Source organism: Leguminivora glycinivorella, chromosome 14, assembly GCF_023078275.1.
Source record: "Leguminivora glycinivorella isolate SPB_JAAS2020 chromosome 14, LegGlyc_1.1, whole genome shotgun sequence".
Taxonomy (NCBI): Eukaryota; Metazoa; Arthropoda; class Insecta; order Lepidoptera; family Tortricidae; genus Leguminivora; species Leguminivora glycinivorella.
In genome coordinates this window covers 1,775,456-1,795,040 of record NC_062984.1, presented here as the reverse complement: position 1 = coordinate 1,795,040, position 19,585 = coordinate 1,775,456, and the positions used below count along the sequence as shown (strand labels likewise).

Sequence of the window (19,585 nt, the reverse complement as noted above, 5' to 3'; positions counted from 1 at the left end):
TTCGTTAGTGACATCTGTTTCACTGTATTTTGTTTTAAAAATGCAAAGATGAGTAAGTTCAGCATTGAATTCATGAAACGGATAGCAATGTTATTGTGAACAATGAGGCCATGTTTAACGCCAGTAACAGAACAATGGATCCAACTGGAATGGAGAGCTGACGAGTTTGTTCATTCGGTATAAATAAAAAGAACCTTTCAGACAACATTGTGTCTGAAAGGCTGTTTTAATTTCAACGTGTTTATGTCATGTTTTCTTAAAAGACACATTAACCCATATATGGCCGTAGGGTCGTTATCGACCCACTGCTGAAAACACGCTACTACTCATTAAAATAAGTAGGAGAATGAGGTTGTCACCTCAAAAAATAGGGAAAAAAATTAAATGTTGGACACATATGGGTTAACTTAACACTACCTACACACTACATCAACAATTTACGTAAATGTACTTATTTATGCATCAATTAGCACTTAGCGAAGCATTGTTTTTCGTTTTAGCGCATGCACAATACCACCTTGATTTAAAGAACTCCTCAAAACTCCATTCCACAATCGTCGAATTTCTACCCAAAATTGAAAGTTTGTGGTACAACAATATAACACAAAAGTGTTGTATACAATATTACACACAAGCGAAATCCCTTGACAATAAAACACCACATTCTAGCGAAACTTGTAGACAGACACTTGTCTCTATAAAGCTTTTTATCAAAATGAAAGTCAAAGCGCTCAATACACTTCATCTAAGCCGAAGCTGACAGCAGCCTCTCGGATCTACATAAAAACGAGGCTCAATCTGGGTCAGCTATTCCTATCTTTATTTGATTAGGCTGTGATCTGTTCCATTGTTCAGGTACCACATGTAGGTCGACTCTTAATTGATTTAGTTCGACGTCTGGTTTTTGATTGGTTTAGAGCTATAGTTTGGTGGTGTAGTGCCTTTTGTTTATTTTATTTATTTAATCAAAAAGTGAGGCACTATGGAACTACAACATAAACGATACATGTAGAAGAAAAATACCAATATTAAATTAAGTAGATGGCTTAGTTAGGCTAGGATAATTCGAGGTATTTTGATGTTTTTTTTTCTTTTTAATAGGCGTTTATTATCATCAAGTCCTAGAGAAAATATGAGAATCGCGTTTTGCGCGTGCATAAGTTAAGTCGCTTTGCTGAAAGGCCGTATTAATTCACGCGTCTATACTCTATGGCACATTCAGGCAAAAGGTGTCCAATTTTCGAATTTGTAAATTAATTAATTGTTTGTTAAAATTAGTCTCTTTGTTTATAATTAATCCCTATGTGTCCCCCGGTTTCCCGCGGCATCACTCGTGAACTGATTTACAAAAAGCATTATTAACGATCTAACTATATTTAAGTAGTTATTTTTTTTTTTGATTAGGCTGCTTTTTAACCCCCGACGCAAAAACGAGGTGTTATACGTTTGACGTGTCTGTCTGTCTGTTAGACTGTCTGTCTGTCTGCCTGCCTGCCTGCCTGCCTGCCTGTCTGTCTGTCTGTCTGTCTGTCTGTCTCTGTGTGTGTCTGTCTGTGGCATCGTAGCTCCCGAACGGATGAACCGATTTAGATTTAGTTTTTTTGTTTGAAAGCTGAGTTAGTCGGGAGTGTTCTTCGCCATGTTTCATGAAAATAGGTCCACTATGTCGCGGTCGGGGGTTTTTTCAAAATTTAAATTTTGTGGTTAGGTTAAACTGATTCACATTTTGTGCTGAGACCACGTCTTCTAAATTCGTCACTTCTCATCGATATTTAAGTAGTTACATTTTGTTTTCAACTACTATAACTCAGGCATACACTTGTCCTTGATCGAGCACAAGCCTCTCAATCAAGCTCTCTTCGGACATGTGCTTGTAATGGATCCCTGCTGCGTTGCGGCTCACTAATAGCTTTTCCCGGTCAGCTTCCGTTATAAATGACCGGGATTAAGGAAGCTGTGACTCACCAGGACAGAAGCTTGAAGTAGTGTGTAACCATGTTAACTTGGATTTTAAAGCCAACATGGTTCCCATTATTTCCCATAGTTGCATATTCCATATTTACGGAGTAACTAAGGAGCATTATGGATTTTTCCATAAGGAAATGAACCATTTTGAAATAACACCTCGTCGTTTTTGCGTCGGGGGTAAAAAAATGTTAGTATGTAAGAATACAGGGAGCCGATTTTTGAGTCTCACTTTCACTAAAATACCGGTTGAAAACGGTGAATTGCCTATTATTTTCAGTGACAATTTTCTGAATTCGAACGCCGTGAGACTCAAAAATCGGCCCCCAGGAAATGAAATCGTTGAATCAAAGACGAGCACTGCTTCCAGACTGATTAATTGTTTTTATGCAAACACCCTCTACATGCAATATGTTGACACAGGGCATATATATGTTAAACAAACCATAATATCTAAAAAATTAAAATTTGGAAAAAACCCCCGACCGCTACATAGTAGACCGATTTTCATGAAACATGGCTAAGAACACTCCCGATTAACGACAGCTTTCAGACAAAAAAAAACTAAATCTACATCGGTTCATCCGTTCGGGAGCTACGATGCCACAGACAGACACACACACACACAGACAAACAGACAGACAGACAGACAGACAAACAGACAGACAGACACACACACAGACAGACACGTCAAACTTATAACACCCCGTCGTTTTTGCGACGGGGCTTAAAAACTGCCGGCCTGGCCGAAATGACAATTTTTGACGCTGGACTGGACGCCAATCGAAGCGCAGTCTGGTTATGTAGAATATGTAGCCAATACGGAAGAGCGAGATAGCTATAACGATATTATCGAAAGCGTTTGTGCATTTGGCCTTGGTATTCTTGCTGTAGCTTCCAATTTCAATAGGTAGCTTAATATCAGTCCTGAGTAGAGCTGAGATAATTATTACCTACAACATGACCTACATCGACTTTCCAAATTATCGTGAAACATTTCAGAAGCCATATTTCAGTCAAGGGTTCCTAACAGACAAGTGACATTATCGTGAAAACTCGTAGGATCGAATCAAGATACGCTCAAAGTTTTTAATTACTTATTACCCGACTTTCAGGTCCTTAAATCCTCGAGATCTCTTCTTCTTCTTTCTTCTTTCTTACGCACATCATCTTTATTACGCATGCTTACAGATTTATTATAAATCTTTTTTTTTTAATTTATCGCCCATTTTCGCCGTCGTACATGGCCTACAGGCTACAGGGTTGATGGAACTCTTTAAGAAACTATAGTTAGCAGTGGCGGTTGGTATAAATTTCTGCTAGGCAACACTGAGCACAAAAGAAACCTACCTTAACATTAGGTACTTTACTAGTAATCAATTTTAGGCAAGCCGGTGGGAATCGGCTTGTATGAAACAACCGCTGCTGATAGTTAGGTAGGCCAGATTTGCAATATTTATGAAAACTCGTACATTTTCTGCCAAAAGCAACATTTGATGACGTACTCTTGATGACCTGTTAAATGATGCCACGCGCATAATACTTGGACGGGGTTAAGGTAATTACAGCATATCAAAGAGGATCAAGTATCATAGAGCGTTACTGTCAAAGTAAAATATGTAATCACAGTGCATAGACTGCCATCTCTCGACACAAAACTTTTAAACCTCAGTTTTGACAATTTGGCCCATATTCTTAGCTTGATATGTGTTAAAATGTCAAATATTAATATTAGCGCCATCTAGCCGAGCGTCTCCCAAAGGTGTATCGCCATCTAGGTCACCGTACCTTTTTCTGTACGGTTTTTTCATAGACTGTATAGCTATCTATACGGAGTTAGAGTTTGCAGCATATCAATTATTTACGCTCTTTGATGTCTCCCTCTGGATTAACACAGAAGAGTGATAGAGAGAGCTTTTTCGGTGTCTGTCACAAACGTTTACATCTACGCGAGTCACCCAGTTCTCATTTTATCAAAAGTTTTTAATTATTGCAAGAGCGTGATTGGACATTAGATTGTTTTCAATTTGCCCATCGTGTTAGCATTGGTTCGGGTCGAGGGGCAATTGGCCTATTAACTGGCAATTGATTGATCAAATGCCAGGCATGTGATTACAAACAGCGTCGCATAACAGGGGACGTTTTTACTAGAACTTTGCGAGACTAAATAATGTCAACTAAGGAGCAACACTAAGGTAAGGTACGCGATTATATTGATTCTGATAGATGATGTAGGTCGCGGTGCCCAAAAAGAGATGATGTGGTGTGACGACTTAGAAACATTTTATCCGAATTGGCGGGAAAGTGTAAGCGACAGGGTTGAGTGGAGGAAAAGCTAGGAGGCCTTTGCCCAGCAGTGGGGCATTCAAGTATAGGCTAAATAAATTCAGAACAAACGCATCCCTCGCTAGGCATCTTCTATAGTTATTGTCGCAAGTCTCTAGTAGAAACTCCGAATTGTAAAAATGTGTTCTGATATGCGTATGACTTTCCTGTAAGTAGAGATAAAGGGAGATGAAGACGTGAGGTAATCCAATCAATCAATAGAACCAGAAAAGCGGAAAAGAAATTTGGGTTAGAATTTACTATTGGTTGTTCAATTTATCCTCTCATCTCTCATATCACCCTCGATGGAAATGGAAAGACCATGCTTACCTTTTCCTTTTTTCGAAGCCATGTTTACCTTTTCCGCTTTGTCTCGGAATTAGAACTGCAAACTTACCTGAAATAAGAAAGAAATAAATTTAGAATGGTATTTAAATAATATTCAATTATTCATGTCTTAAATTTCATTTTTTACCTTTCCTTTTACACCATCCTATAACAGTTGAGACATCTCAAACTATTTTAGTACCAAGGACATAATATAAATAGCTTCGTCTACGGTACGCTATAACTATAACGCAAAAATGTACCTATTGAAATATAGATCACACCGCCTTAAGGTGTATAAAAATACTTCATTGAAAGTTTTTTCAAGTTTGATAAAATGATTTGATAACATTGTATTTAATGTGGTTTTAAACCAAAAAACTTCTCAATTTCTCATACATCACGAATTTATGTGACAACAACATCCTTAAGGGATATTTTTAAATTAAAGGAAAAATGGAAAAATTCACACCTCCGGCAGGACTCGAACCTGCGACCTTTGGCCTTGCCGGGGCCTGCCGGAGGTGTGAATTTTTCCATTTTTCCTTTAATTTAAAAATATGTAATAACGCTCGCAGACGTTTTTGCATGATAAAAAACAAATTTATCCTTAAGGGATTACAAACTTTTTTCATTTCCAATCAGAAGTTTCTCGTTTTCGCAAAACTTTAATAGTCGTGGGAATATTTTGACGCTTTATGGCTTTAGTTTAATGCTATTTCTAGTTGCACTAACGCTTTAGTGCTTTCTGAGTACCCAAGTAGCCAAATGCACAAGCGCTTACGATATCATTATCGTAGCTAGCTAATCTAGCTATCTCTATCGCTCTTCCGTATTGGTGCGACAGAGTGAGACTGCGATTCGTTTCGGCGTCAAGCGTCAAAGATTGTCATTTCGGCTAGGCCGCGGGCCGGTTGTGTTTGGAACGTAATTTGGCTTAAATGGTGAAAATTACCGTTTACCGTCGTTTATTCAAACACTGTACGGGCGATGTGCCGAATTATACGCGCCCAGGGCCTTAAATTTTTTGACCTCAGGGCCATACTGCTCCTTAGTAAATGTCAAGGCTGGCGTCCACTTAGGTACGTCGAATCGTGCAAACCACGTATTAAGAAATTGAGGAGGTCAACTTAGTAGAATTCAAGATTTTTTTAGAGTGGGCGATAAAGGACTAATCTGATGGTCATGATAAGCCTAGCACTGCTTATCATGTCGCTTGAGACGTAAAATACGTATTTTTCCCTAAATTTTTTCACGCAACTTGTGCTAGCACGAATCTACCCTTGGTATGGACACCAAATTCCTAACTAGAGGTTCTACCCGAAAGGGCAACTAGAAGCCCGCCAAGACGATCGCGAGAGCGGCCGAGAAGAAGGCCACGAGGGAAGCCAAGGCCAAGATATGAACATTTAGCTTATAAGATAATAAACACCGAAAAAAAAAAAAATGTTACTCAGCGTCAATATTTCCTTGTTGAACAGGCAATGAACGGCGAAGTGTGACTGTCGGGAGACAATTGTGGATGTGAAATAGGCCACAGGTTTACTGTTGGTTTTATTGCTATTGGAACATTCTCGTCTAGCCAGCGTCTCTTGTCCGCTTTTAAACTTAGATCGAGTCACGCGACAAGGTCGTCAGTGCTCTGAAGTCTGAACAGACATTTTCAGCAGAATATTTTCAACATTATCATTTATGAAAATAAGTTTTTCTCCTTCTATTATTCGAAGGGGTAAGCAGAGCACATGAAACTTCTCAAGTTTCAAGTTTCTGCTTACCCCTTCATGGAATACAGGCGTGATAGTATGTATGTATTATTCGAAAGATTTATTTAAATGTGCATTACATATACACTTTCTTCTGCGATTGCCATTTGGCCATTATTAGAACATCTAACGAAGGGCCTCAAATTATACAAAAAATGGAGTCAATAGTTATACATAGTTATACTTTTCATGAGTGGTTCATTGTATGCTTAGTGGTTACATATGTCGAACTTCAAAGGCCCATGAACTGGAAAACGTCGTACAATACGCGTGCGAAGAGGAAATTCGAATATCGTGTAAATTTAATACACTTCCTTTTTTCCACACTTGTACCATAATGCACTATTTCATTATATTAGGGGTCAGGGAATGTAAATGTTGTAGTCCTCACGTTTGTTTATTTTTACAACGAAGTTGCAAAGTGTGTAAATGTGCAAGTTAATCGTGGTGCGGGCCGCACTGCGGCTGCCGCATCGATCGCGCTATCCCGTATCATCCCGGTCTGGAAACACTGTCTACAGTGTACAGGGTTGCTTCGTTGCTTCCCGGTTTCTACACTACGAAGACGGCCAACGAGCGTAGTTCATTTCATCAACGATAACGCGCGAGCTCAATGAAAATGCGTTACGGAGCGAAACATGTCGAGCGATTTTTGACTATTTACACGTGAGGGACCCGGTTTATAAGATGTTGAATATGATAACGCACATACAACAATTAGAAATCTATAATATAAATAACATGGCATTACCAGTCAAGGCGCGCATTTCCGTGAATGACACTATTTAGGTAGTGTAGTAGTGTAGTAGGTATACCAGTGTGCGTAGCCGAATGCACAAACGCTCACGATAATATCTATTTCGTAGCTATCTATCTCTATCGCTCTTGCGTATTGGCGCGACAAAGCCAGACTACCTTTCTGCGGCGTTTCGATCTCGTTTCGCGTCGCAGAAATGCCATTCGCCTGCCGGCGTAGCCGAAATGTCAATCGTTGACGCTAAACACCGATCTAAACGCAGTTTGGCTCTGTCATCATGTCATCAAAGAGGCCTGCAACCTGCAACACATTAGCAACTCGTCTAAAAAGTGTTGCAGAATATCCATAAATAACGATAATTGCTTACTATCAGGCGATTCGTTTGCTCGTTTGCCTCATAAATAGTTTTAAAACGTTTATCCTACTTTACAAGTCAGCGGCAACCCTGGTGTGGATTACATTTCCGAATTCGATTGCTATTCAAATGCAAACTGACCCAGGGCTAATCTGAAACGGCATTCGAACCCAGAACCTGTGGTTCTATTACAACTTACTTTCTGGCTCAGTCGGTAGTGACCCTGCCTGCTAAGCCGCAGTCCTGGGTTCGAATTCCGGTTAGGGCATTTATTTGTGTGATGAGCACAGATATTTGCTCCTGAGTCATGGATGTTTCCTATATATATAAGTATGTATTTATCTATTTAAGTATGTATATTGTCGCTTAGCACCCATAGTACAAGCTTTGCTTAGTTTGGGGCTAAGTTGATCTGTGTAAGGTGTCCCCAATATATAATTAGCGACCCGTAAGTGGATCTTGGCCTCGTTCACTAGACGTCATTCGTTCCTTTCCTGTGCGATCTGATGCCATTTCTGTTCTGATGACAGTCACTCCTAGGGCACACAGGTCTTTCTGAACCTCGTCAATCCATCGGTACCTGGGCCTTCCGGCCGGCCGTTCTCAGTGAACCGCCACGGGTAAGCTCTTTTGGCCGCGCTTTTGATTCTATTTACGAGTCGAGTATTACAATATTTTATTTAACTTGCCCTGATTCATATTGTATGATAGTCTGGGTCCAATCTTGGACGATTTGATAAGATTGTCACGAACCACGATTGCATGTCAAATGGAAGGTACGAATAAGTAACCTAATTACATCCAATTTAGCTAGGATTCTATATACCTCAAAAATCATGGTCCGTGAGGGTACCTAAATCAAATGGCAGCGCAATGCAATACCTATCATGATGCGTGACCGCAGGTTAGCAGGTCAAAAAAAGTAATGTGACACCACAAACTTTTTCGTTGGTTGGCTTCAATGCTAAAAGATGTTCACAAAGTTGGAAACTACACCTTGCGCAATTTGAATTAGAATCAAACTGACGTCAATTTCTAAGTTTCGAATCGGCATACTGAAGTTGAGAAAGCGGTTTCGCCACAGGTTTCGCGCCCTAGTTAAGCCCGATTCGAATTTAACGAGAATCGGAGAGCAACTTGGAGAATGGAGAAGAAATTAATTCATTTGGTTTTCAACACGAATTTACACGGCATGCTATTTTAGTTTTTTTTTTCAAGCGATAGGCGGCAAACGAGCAGACAGGTCGCCTGATGGTAAGCGATCACTGCCGCTGGGACACCCGAAATAGTAGCAGGGTTGGAGGTGCGTAGCCGCCCTTTGAGATGGGTGCACGCTTTTTACTTGAAGATTTGAAGGTTGAAGGTCGAATCGGTCCGGAAATACCGCAATCGACCGCCAGTCTTATCATAAAGGAAAATTAAAAACAATTTTTTGACGTCGTGTAAACAGTATGCTGTCAAGTGTCAACTATCAATTAGCATACCAACACACGACTGTAGTTTCGTGATGTCACTGACCTCGGTCTTTATTATCATAAACATACAAAAGTAAAGGTTTTTTGCTAAATGCCTACGGCGAAATACGAAGTTTTGTCTCTTATGTACTTTTACATCTGCGACTAGATGCGACATACAGGCAAGACTTCGTTCGAAACACGGCTAGCACATGATTGGCGCGACAGTATCTCGACGCGACATACATCACTCGTCCTTTTCTAATCGTCCTAGGGTCACTTGCGCCACCGACAATGGTGGGTTAACCCGAGGTTTAATAACTTTGCAACGTATGCCCATAATATTACTTATAGGTTACCAAGTTGCAAATGACCAGCTGTTCTGTACATGCTCTATCTATTACGACTTCATATAAAGTGGAAGTAACAAAGAGTAATAGTAATAAAGCGTTTGCACAATATGGTATTGGATAGTTAATGACACACGTGTATAACTGTATACACCGTGTTTCACTTAACACTAAAAACCTGAAAACCGTTTGTTCAGAATCGAGAGTAGAATCGATTAAGCTATATCTTGATGGGGGTAATATTTTTATTTAAATTAGTATTATTAGTTATTTTTTATGTGCCTATTCTTTTGTATTCGTAATACAACATTGTGTATATCGCATTGCTAGAGGTTGTTTACCTTTTTCAGTATTTGGGGGTATTAATACTAATACTGGCTGGTTACAGTAACGTACACAAATAAACAGTTAAATGGTTTATGACGGTAGTTAGCAATTATTTTATTGAGTGTAGAGCTAAAAGTCAAGTAGAGCTGTACAGAAAATTAAAAATTCAATTTAAAAAAAAAGTAACCATCAGATTAAAAGATGAATACCTACTCTAGATGAGTTTAAAAAAATAAAAATCAGTTGGGGTGTCTGAGGTTTTGAGTGATACCGGAAACACGTTGTATAATGTACAATTTGTATATACGATTGGTAGGTAACGGAGAAAATCGTCACTTTTACACGAAACCAAAACATTACACCCTATTTTGTAGCACGAATATGACGTTTTAACAATAAAAAGACACTGACATAATAAACATGTCGAATTTACATGTTTAATATGAATATGACATTTACGATTATAAGTTAACTGAGCCCCGACTGAAATCTTCTCAAGGCTGAGGCGTAGGGTTAGAGCCGGCGTAGCTTTATTTAACGTTCATATGCGCATTGTAATATGCCTACATGAAAAATAAATATTTCATTTTCTTTTTTTAGGGTTTTTTTTTATAGAACACCTAAAAAATTGAGTTGAAGTCAATATTTTTAGTCATACTTTATACAAGTAATGTTCTACAAAAGAAATGAGGTGGACCGTTCTGCCATCTAAGCAAGACCTCCAATGAAAGTAATGAATCTTTCCGCCATATCATACTGTAAAAAGAAGTCTTTCATTTATTCATAAAATATAATAGCCACAGATGTCATATATACCATAGATCAAGCAAACGTATCTACTTAGCGTGTCAAATGAACTCAGTGAAATCCACTGAGTTGTCCGTCTTTAATCGCAGCTTGCAGCATTCGGGCGTCAATTTTTGTAAGTTGAAGTGAACAAAAACATTAATAATGCCTCTTTAAGTGATATTAATTGCAACAACACAAAAAAATATGAACAGTCAAGCGCCTGAGACATATTTAAAATCATAGGCAAGTAACAACTTCAGTACAAAATCTGACACGCTCGGCCGCCATACAAATGAATTCACTTGTTTCTTCTATCTAAATCTAATTCTGTGATAATAGCAGTAATACTCGTTATGATTAAACTTGCGTACAATTATAAAATAAAAAAAAACTGTAATAGTGAGTAAGAGCCTTGAGTTTGCACCCTAAAAGTATTTTTTCCACTTTTAAACCTATTCTAAGCCTAATAACATCGTTCTCAGACATTTCTGCTCGTAAAGAATTGATATAGCGTTTATAAAGCCTATATTTGCATCAACAAAGGCTAAAAATTCCTGTCATACGTAGCAAACCATTCGTCGTGTCATTTAACCTTAGCAAAGGTCCTTTAGACAATATAGACGGGTTAAATGGTTCATGTATAAATTGGACCTTGCTTAGGGCCTTGTCGCATTATTGCGAAGACCTTTAATAGGAATAAGTATCACGTACAAAACTTTTATTTACGACTAGTATAGCAACGAGGCGCCGACCGTACCTACTATGAGTCTATCAATCTCTTCTTCTTCCTCCTACCCTTATCCCACGTTATGTGGGGTCGGTACAGCCACCGGCATAAATAAGGTATGATTTCTGTACCTCGTCGCTTTTAATCGGTTGACAATTTCGTATGACATTTCATACACGACGTTAAAGCGACAAGGTACAGAAATCATCACTTATTTATGCCGGTGACTGTACAACCGACCATACCTACTATGAATCATACTTAAAAAAAGCGATTGTTCCAGAACATTATGTTAATTATGGTTGCTGAAGAATTCTATTCGTTTACTGCGCATAAATTTCACGAGAATCAGTGCATAGTTTGCGCGGAGCGGTCGCTAGCTTAGGTTATACACGTTAAACTTTCGTGAGACATATTCAAATAATTAATGAATCTACCGTTGTACTCACGTTATTATATCGCTATTGCTGCGACATGTTTCGGGCCACTTCGGATGCCCCTCTTCAGGCATATAGGAGTTCACGCGTTTAGGTTCATCATCAGGAACCATCCTGTATGTCGCTTTTGTTAAATTCGAAACAAAATGTTTTTTTTTCGTTCTCATACATAATAAATGGATTAATTAGTGTGCAAGGACCTTGATCATAACATTAAAGTCTGTCAAGTGATTAACGGCACATGTCAAAACAAATAACATTATTAAATGGTAAGGGATGCCATACAAGTGTTCAGTTAATTAAATTATTATTTTTATTAATTCGATAACCGTAAGAGTTAAGAGGCTAGTGTCTTAGAGAAATTTACTGTATTCGAACTAAAGAATCTTCCCTTAAAGTTAACGGAATTCAATAAATACAGGGTGTATTAAACACATCAGCCATTCATAACAGGAAGACCCCTAAGATTCCCATTTGGCAAGCCTCCGCAGCCCTACCATTGTGATATTTGAACATTTCGACCGAACTATCGCAAGCCCGTATAAATCACACAGATTTAGTGTCGACTCGAACGGAATAAGTTTCAGCTATCGCAGTTTCTGGGGATTAAGATTTGCCTCATACGATATTTATTACGGGTATTAAATTGCGCGCATGAATGAGAAAATGACAGTTTTTCTTAGTTGTAACTGGATTTAGGATTTAGAAAAATGGATTTGTTTATGCATGTTTCACAAAGATGGGAGAGGCTGGCAGAGATCACGAATTCCCACTTTTATATAACAAGGTCGCCTGATTGTAAGTGATCACTGCCGCTCATGGACACCGGAAACACCAGAAGGGGTTGGTGGTTGGATCGGTGCGTAGCCTGCCTTTAAGAATGGGTGTACGTTTTTTTTTAAATGAAAATGAAATATTAATTTTTCATGTAGGCATATTACAATGCGCATATGAACGTCAAATAAAACTACGCCGGCTCTAACCCTACGCCTCAGCCTCTAGAAGAATTCAGTCCCCCCCTCAGTTGGGAGGAGGTATCCACTATGGGAGCACAAGGTCGTATTGGTCCAGAAACACCGAAGTCGACAGTTCAGTCCACAGTGCGGCTGTGCGGGGCAGAGAGTTTCTGGAGAAACTCACAGTTGAGGACTGCCAGCCATCTAAATAATGGAGATGGATGGACTTGCCATGATCCTGACATACCCCTTTTGCTTGATATTTATATTAGTGACTTTCCGTAACAGAATAAACAATTTCGTGAATTAACTGCTTTTTTACTAATACAAAGCAGTCACAAATTTTATAAAATTTGTTACAAAATTGCATGTTTCATCAGGTTTCTGGTTACACATTAAAAAAAAGTTAATCCAAATGGATTGACAATGTTGTAATCTTATCAGTTCTAAACAGTAATAAATTACTTTTAGGATTTTTATAGATTACTAATATCAATAGCTTTCAATCAATTAAGAGATTACGATAGGTACTTTGCTTGGTAACATCCATTTTAACTCTTCCAAGCAGGCTATGCAAATATCGCACTTACCCAGGCATTACAAAGAAAAAGAAAATTTGACAAACCAAACACAAGGGTTGTTGATGTCATTGATGTCGCCAACACCATTCAAACGACCAATCTGGCCTATCGCGTAGTGACCCTGCCTGCTAAGCTGCGATTCTGGGTTCGAATCCCCGTGATGAGCACAGAGCTCCGTTTTGTCATGAAAGACGGACAAACAAACAGACACGCACACTTTCCCATTTATAATATTAGTATGGATATCGTTGTCTGAGTACACACAACACAAGCCTTCTTAAGCTTACTGTGGGACCCAGTCAATTTGTGTAAGAATGTCCTATAATATTTATTTATTTATTTACCATAGCGCACAAATGGCAAGATACTGTGAACGCTCAGAATACCGGAGAGGTCTGTAAAAAGGTCCACCCACTATCGATAAATGTTGGTTACCTAGATATAATTCTTTTTCTTGCTCTTTCATTTAATCATTGTTAAATATTGTGGAATTGAAGCTGTTCTATTTAATTAACTGAGCCATTTTGCACTACATCTGTAGATGTTTAGATTTTTATGTATTTTCCACAAATGACATTTTTGTATAAATGTGCTTGACCTTATTCCTATTTGATTAGCTGAAATCTGATTTTATTCAAATACATAGGGGAATTTGTTTTGAAACAGAAATGTCTTTGCTGAAGATATTCATAATGGCATAGAAATAAGGCCATTCATGATAAGAAGTTAATATTAAACCAGAGCTCTGAGCTAGAGATTTAAATATAAACAAGTCTTGGAACTCATGGACGTTTCTCATAAATCTAATTAGTTCCTGGCAGTGCTATTATCATAATAAGGAAGGCCGAATTACCTAACTACAGAAATAAATAATGTGGCAAAATAGCACGTGTTCTGAATTAATCGATGCATAAATTTACATAATTATGAAAACATAGTAGTACTAGTGCCTATAAGGTCAAAGCAAATTTATGTAAATTTAATACCTCCTTTTACTTTCGTTGCAGATAGATGAGATGACTGACCGACCAATTTGCAAAATAATATTTTTAATTATAATTACTCACCAAAATACTTTTGAATCCCGGACTGTGCTAGAAAACAGCTCCAACCATCGCAGAACCCGCGGGAATCACAATACACACACGAAAACAAAAGAAAGCGCTAATTATTTACAAAAAATAACCGAGGATAGCTAAATGGTAGGCACTTTGATTCGTTATTTTGTAGGAAGAACTCGTAAATATTGACTTTATGGACAGTAAAGGAATTACTTTACAGTTGTTTAGCGTTATTTTACAATGTGATATTTAATTATATGGAAATGAAATCGCAAATAAAAGCCTGCAGACTTCAGCGGTACTAAAACAGCTAAACTGGCTAATGCTCGATTGTTCGGGTAATAGGGTTGACGATTCGGCAGAGCTCGGTTCGGAACGGAATACGGAATACCATCGGAAATTGACCCTGTCGCTATGATTGGTCAACGTAACGCTGTTAGGTGATTGGTTGAATTATTGTTGCCATATGAAACGTCTCCTTATGATCACTAAAATCAATAGATAAACGAATAGTTTTATTATGGTCTTAAATAGCTTGGCAAAAATCCTAGTATCCGAGAATAAAAAATAAATGCTTATTCTTCACAAGCCCCCCTAATAAAAATTCGTGTAAAATGCATATACTCATCCTTGACTTCCTTATGACTTAGATAATGTATTGAAAAAGGATGGATATATGCTAGTTATTTCTCTTTTTGGTAGGTGGTCCCTGGTTTTGTGTTAGCTAGGGATGTTACTTTGTCGATTCAATTATCGATAAAATATGCACTTACTTACGTTCTCACCTTAAAAATAATAAAAACGTTATATATACAAAAGTAACGAAAACATACAATATTGATATAAACATTTCATTTGGATTATTATGTGGCTTTTTGGCTATGAAAGTCATATATTCATACATTCTTGCCTTCTTGACTAACCGTACCTACTGATTGCAAATAAATGGTTTGTTTATGTACTTACCTACATAAACGGTCACTTCTTTTCTCTTACCAAGTCCTAATATTACATTATCATACCTATATCTCTGATCATAGATCTGTATGCCTTCCTTTTTCTGGAACGTGAATAAAAAGGACGGCATGTTGTCTATGACTATATTTCTATGATAGTGTAATATCGGCCTAAATAGTTTGTAAAAAATAGAAGATGGGAGATACGAGTATAAAACAAATAAATACATTCTTCTCTTCTCCTTACGCAAAGACCTAAGTAATTTAATTCGTGTAGCATCCCTCTATTAATTTCTAGTCCACCACTCAAGAATCTACTTATACTTACCTCAATAATATTTTCTCTATCAAATAGAAAATAAAACAAAACGGCAGTGTAGGTACCAAAATTTATTATTTCAATAGTTTCACCTATTTTTAGTTTCTTTTTAATAATGTTTGAGAATTTCTGGAAAACTAAAAATACTATAAGTTTAATTCACTAGGAATGTTACATTACGATTTACCCAGTCTGTGATACCTGATCATCATTAATCATTTTTATGTCCTTTTCAATGCAAGAATGTCAATAGAGTTAATGTCGGGACGTCGATAAAAATGACACATCACTAGTACAAAAACATAACCTAAAAACAGTTTGAAGAAACTTCAGAACAGAATTTAACATGGTAGTAGTTATTATATAAACTATGAAAAGATCGTATTTTATGCTTTGTTTAGATCCTACAAATAATAGTATCAATAACTGACCGAAATTCACTAATGAAACACAGCAGGTTCTTGGGAGTTTTCTTTTCTCCATGTACGTGAATTACAGTCCATAATCACACAAGCCATAATCACACAAGGAACTTGAACACATCACAAATAAGAATTTAGCAGGATCATCAACTATCTATCAGAAATAAACACAATTAAATTAAAAATCGGCCAGACGACCGCCGAGATATTTGATCTAATATAATACGATTATGTACAATTGTCAAAGGTAGACACCTGGGGAGACATCTGGGGGCCTGCTCCATTTCAGCTTCTTGGCCTTCTTTTTGGTGGAGTCTTGGGAGTAAAGGAACCGCGAGCATCGCACCTTGAACTTCGTGTTTCCGGTCTTCTTCTTCGGAAATCTAAGAAATATATAAAGTTGAATTTGTAAAATAGCTAAATAACAATAGAATCATAACAAAGAACAATAATCATTGATGGCGTTTTTAAGGTATGAATATTGATAGGTTATTATTGCAAGGTCGATAAAACACATCACATCACTATGCTAAAAAACATAACCTTTCCGAGTTTGAGAAAACTTCCAAAAAATATGCAAAAATCTATACAGAATTGAATAAGATTTGAATTGTATAAACTACTAATATGTACATTTATATATCTGCCAGGTCGTATCCATAAATATTATCAAAAACTCAAGAAACTTACCGATGAAATGATATAACCTCTTGCGTGTTTTCTTTTCTTCCTGAATGTGATTTGCAACACTTGATCACACAAGCCATAGTCAGAAATAAAACTTGGAACTATCACAAATATACACTGAGGTATTTTTTCCACGATCTATCAGAAATCCTCACAAATAAATAAATATCGTCAAGACGACCATTGAAGTCGCGCTAAAAACTCGAACCAATATAATACGACTATGTACAGTTGTCAAAGATGGAGACCGAGTGTGAAATGACAAACGTATATTTAATTTTGCCGTATAATAAATGGACCCCAGGTCCGTTTTGACATCAGCATTTAGGGACAACCTTCGAGAAAACGAAAGAAGTTGTGGAATATTGTCTCATTCGCTCATATAAAAAAGGTAATAGTGTGGTGTGAGTAAGATACATGTCACCGAGCTCTTATTTTAGCATGGCTTCCATGCTTTAGTTATACTTCCGTGATTCTTCATGCTCTATGCCTAACTTTGACATTGACGAGGTGTATTTTTCTGCTAAAAATTTCATCAAGTTTTAAAAAAATATTGCTGTTTTGGTTTTTATAATACTTTACTATCTTCATAATTATTAAAATTTAATATAACTAGCATAATTTTGTCATGCCTCTAGTAAAATGTATGAAAAGTAGATTTATTCGTAGTTTTAGTATGTTTCGTTTTATTCGAAAATAGACGGAAAATACACTTACAGTAATCATAGACAATATTGACCACTTTTTTTACTATTGTTTGAATGTGACAGCTAAGCTAATTTCAAATCAAAAAATTCAACTGCCGAAAACAAATCGGAGTAATAGGACCACGATAAATAAAACTCTGCCTTATCTTGTGAATTTGACAAAATGAAAACAAACGAAATGCGTGTAGAAAGTAGATCTCTGTTCTCAGTTGATGAGAGAGTGAAAACTTTTAAAAACTGGCCATTTAATGATAAAAACAGATGCAACGTTCGAAACATGGCGGAAGCTGGATTTTATTCGGTTGCTACGGGCGACGATGATGCTGATGCTGCGAAGTGTTTTCTTTGCGGCAAGGAGTTAGATGGTTGGGAGCCTGAAGATGACCCTTGGTCGGAGCACAAAAGTCACGCATCTAAGTGCGCTTTTGTACAGCTTGGAAAGAATGAGGACGAACTCTTGGTATGTATATGTAAACAAAAGTTAAACTTGAGACGGTTTTAAGTTACCTATCTACCAGAATAACTCTACGGGTCAGAGGGTTGACTGCGAACACCAGACGTTAAGGGCTAATTTGCTCTTTTACTCTACTGAAGTAATTTGAGTGGCTTCTGGTGCTGTGGCAAAGATGCCCAAGTGTACCATTGGCAACACTGTTAGCTGTACATTTGTAATCCTTATTACAAGGGCATAATGTCTAGCGATGGTTAGCTAAGAGTGTTGCTGTTAGTACTAACTTTGGTTTTCTATGTTGGCCTTCTGATAATGATTGTCAGTATTTTATATTGTCAATCAATCAGCTTTGCTTCTTTAACTGGGACTAGGTTGAAAAAGATGTTGCCTAATTTTATTTTTATTTTTGCAGTTGTCGGAGCTCCTATCAGTCGTAAAACAGTACATGATCAATGAACTGAATCAGCTTAACGAAACAATTAAATCAGAGCTTGATAATAAAGCCAAATCCGTACGGAGGACTTGCTTGAAACTATAATTGAGATGCAAGTTATCAACTGGAAGATTTAAATTAATGTTTTAACTAGAGAATGCTTATGGAACATTATCTAAAGTGAACCAGGAATGGCCGTGAACTGATTTAGTTTTGTATTGCCTTAAATACATTGAATCAGACACAATTATGTAATCTTTCTCAACCCTTTCATTGCCGAAACCGCCAATTTGCGTCATGATACAATATGCTTCATGACTTGATATGGGTGAATCAACTTTTTCTTGCCTATTATTGCCATGGTTACGGTCCCCTGAGTCACGCCGGTTTTACGAAAAATTATGCTACTTAAACTGCAAACATGCATTTTTGTGGTGTTAACAAGCCCGTTCCTTAATTTGCCACCTACAAACATGGACTACTTGCATGCTTGCATAATTTCAGTAGTATAATTTTGCGTAAAACCAGCGTTACTCAGGGAACCGTAACCATGGCAATAACCGGCAATAAAAAGTTGATTCACCCATATAATAATACTGATTTTAACTGTAAATATTGTAATGCGAATATGCATTTCCGCAATGAATGGGTTAAATGTGTTGTATTCAGGGATTTAGTTTAAGTGCCCATTCTGTACAGAACCTTGTAATAATTTGTTTGTGGAATTATTTGAATTTTCAGTTGGCAGTGAATGACAAAAGTTTGATGCTACTTCTTCACATTTGCATTTCTCAAACTTTCATGATATTTTTCAATTCAATATGTATATATCAATAATAAATATAAATAAATACAAATAATAAATATAACACAAACTAGTAATGAATTATTTAGTGACCAATAAATTTTTGTTCTAAGCCCATAACTATTGTTTGACTCAACAACTGCATTATTAATTGTTTTACTATTGATATATCATGGTATCTAAATATTTGCAATCTTGTGTTATACCTATGGGACTGTGACTAACATAACATGAGTCCAAAATACATGCTTGATAGCAAGAATTTCTCTTAAAATGTATGTGATTTTTGGCTGTAGTAACCATTTGGGGGCTCTGTTCACTTTATCCATACCTTTCCCCTTACATTCTAGATATCAAGTAACTTAAATTGACTATGGTAGGTAATCATAGAAAATTTTACGGCGTATTTTCTGAACATCTTACGGCTCGGCCGCGACATTCGTCTAAGCACGACAGCGGTGAGCGGCAGCGGCGGTAAGGGCCCGTTTCACTGTGGTATTTGATTGTTGTGCCCAAAATATCTCACTTCTATAGTCCGCAATGTAATTAAAATCCCTCGCGAGGTCGTGCGCTGTATAAATGGGCCATTTGCTAACCATGGTCTATCCCGCCTATAATCGGAACATTTACC

The 19,585-nt window shown here is 37.3% G+C and overlaps 2 protein-coding genes across 2 annotated transcripts in view; one reads left to right on the top strand and one right to left on the bottom strand.

Annotated features, from left to right (window-relative positions):
- LOC125233604 (monocarboxylate transporter 14-like) overlaps positions 1 to 14,528 on the bottom strand; it is a 56,295-nt gene extending 41,767 nt beyond the window's left edge. Inside the window, exon 1 of the mRNA XM_048139665.1 lies at positions 14,181 to 14,528. The gene's annotated coding sequence lies outside the window, so the exon portion shown is untranslated. The remainder of the gene's footprint in view (positions 1 to 14,180) is intronic.
- A 2,824-nt stretch (positions 14,529 to 17,352) lies between these two features.
- LOC125233425 (baculoviral IAP repeat-containing protein 5) lies at positions 17,353 to 19,064 on the top strand. The gene is made up of 2 exons (XM_048139441.1): positions 17,353 to 17,725; positions 18,129 to 19,064. The coding sequence occupies exons 1-2, from the start codon at positions 17,429 to 17,431 to the stop codon at positions 18,252 to 18,254; spliced, it is 423 nt and encodes a 140-aa protein (XP_047995398.1). The 5' UTR covers positions 17,353 to 17,428; the 3' UTR covers positions 18,255 to 19,064.
- Positions 19,065 to 19,585: the final 521 nt, after the last annotated feature.

Excerpts from the sequence above, each read along its gene's own strand:
- LOC125233425 (XM_048139441.1), top strand. The coding sequence starts at position 17,429 with ATGAAAACAAACGAAATGCGTGTAGAAAGTAGATCTCTGTTCTCAGTT. Across the intron at positions 17,726-18,128 it reads AGAATGAGGACGAACTCTTG|TTGTCGGAGCTCCTATCAGT; the intron begins GTATGTATATGT and ends TTATTTTTGCAG.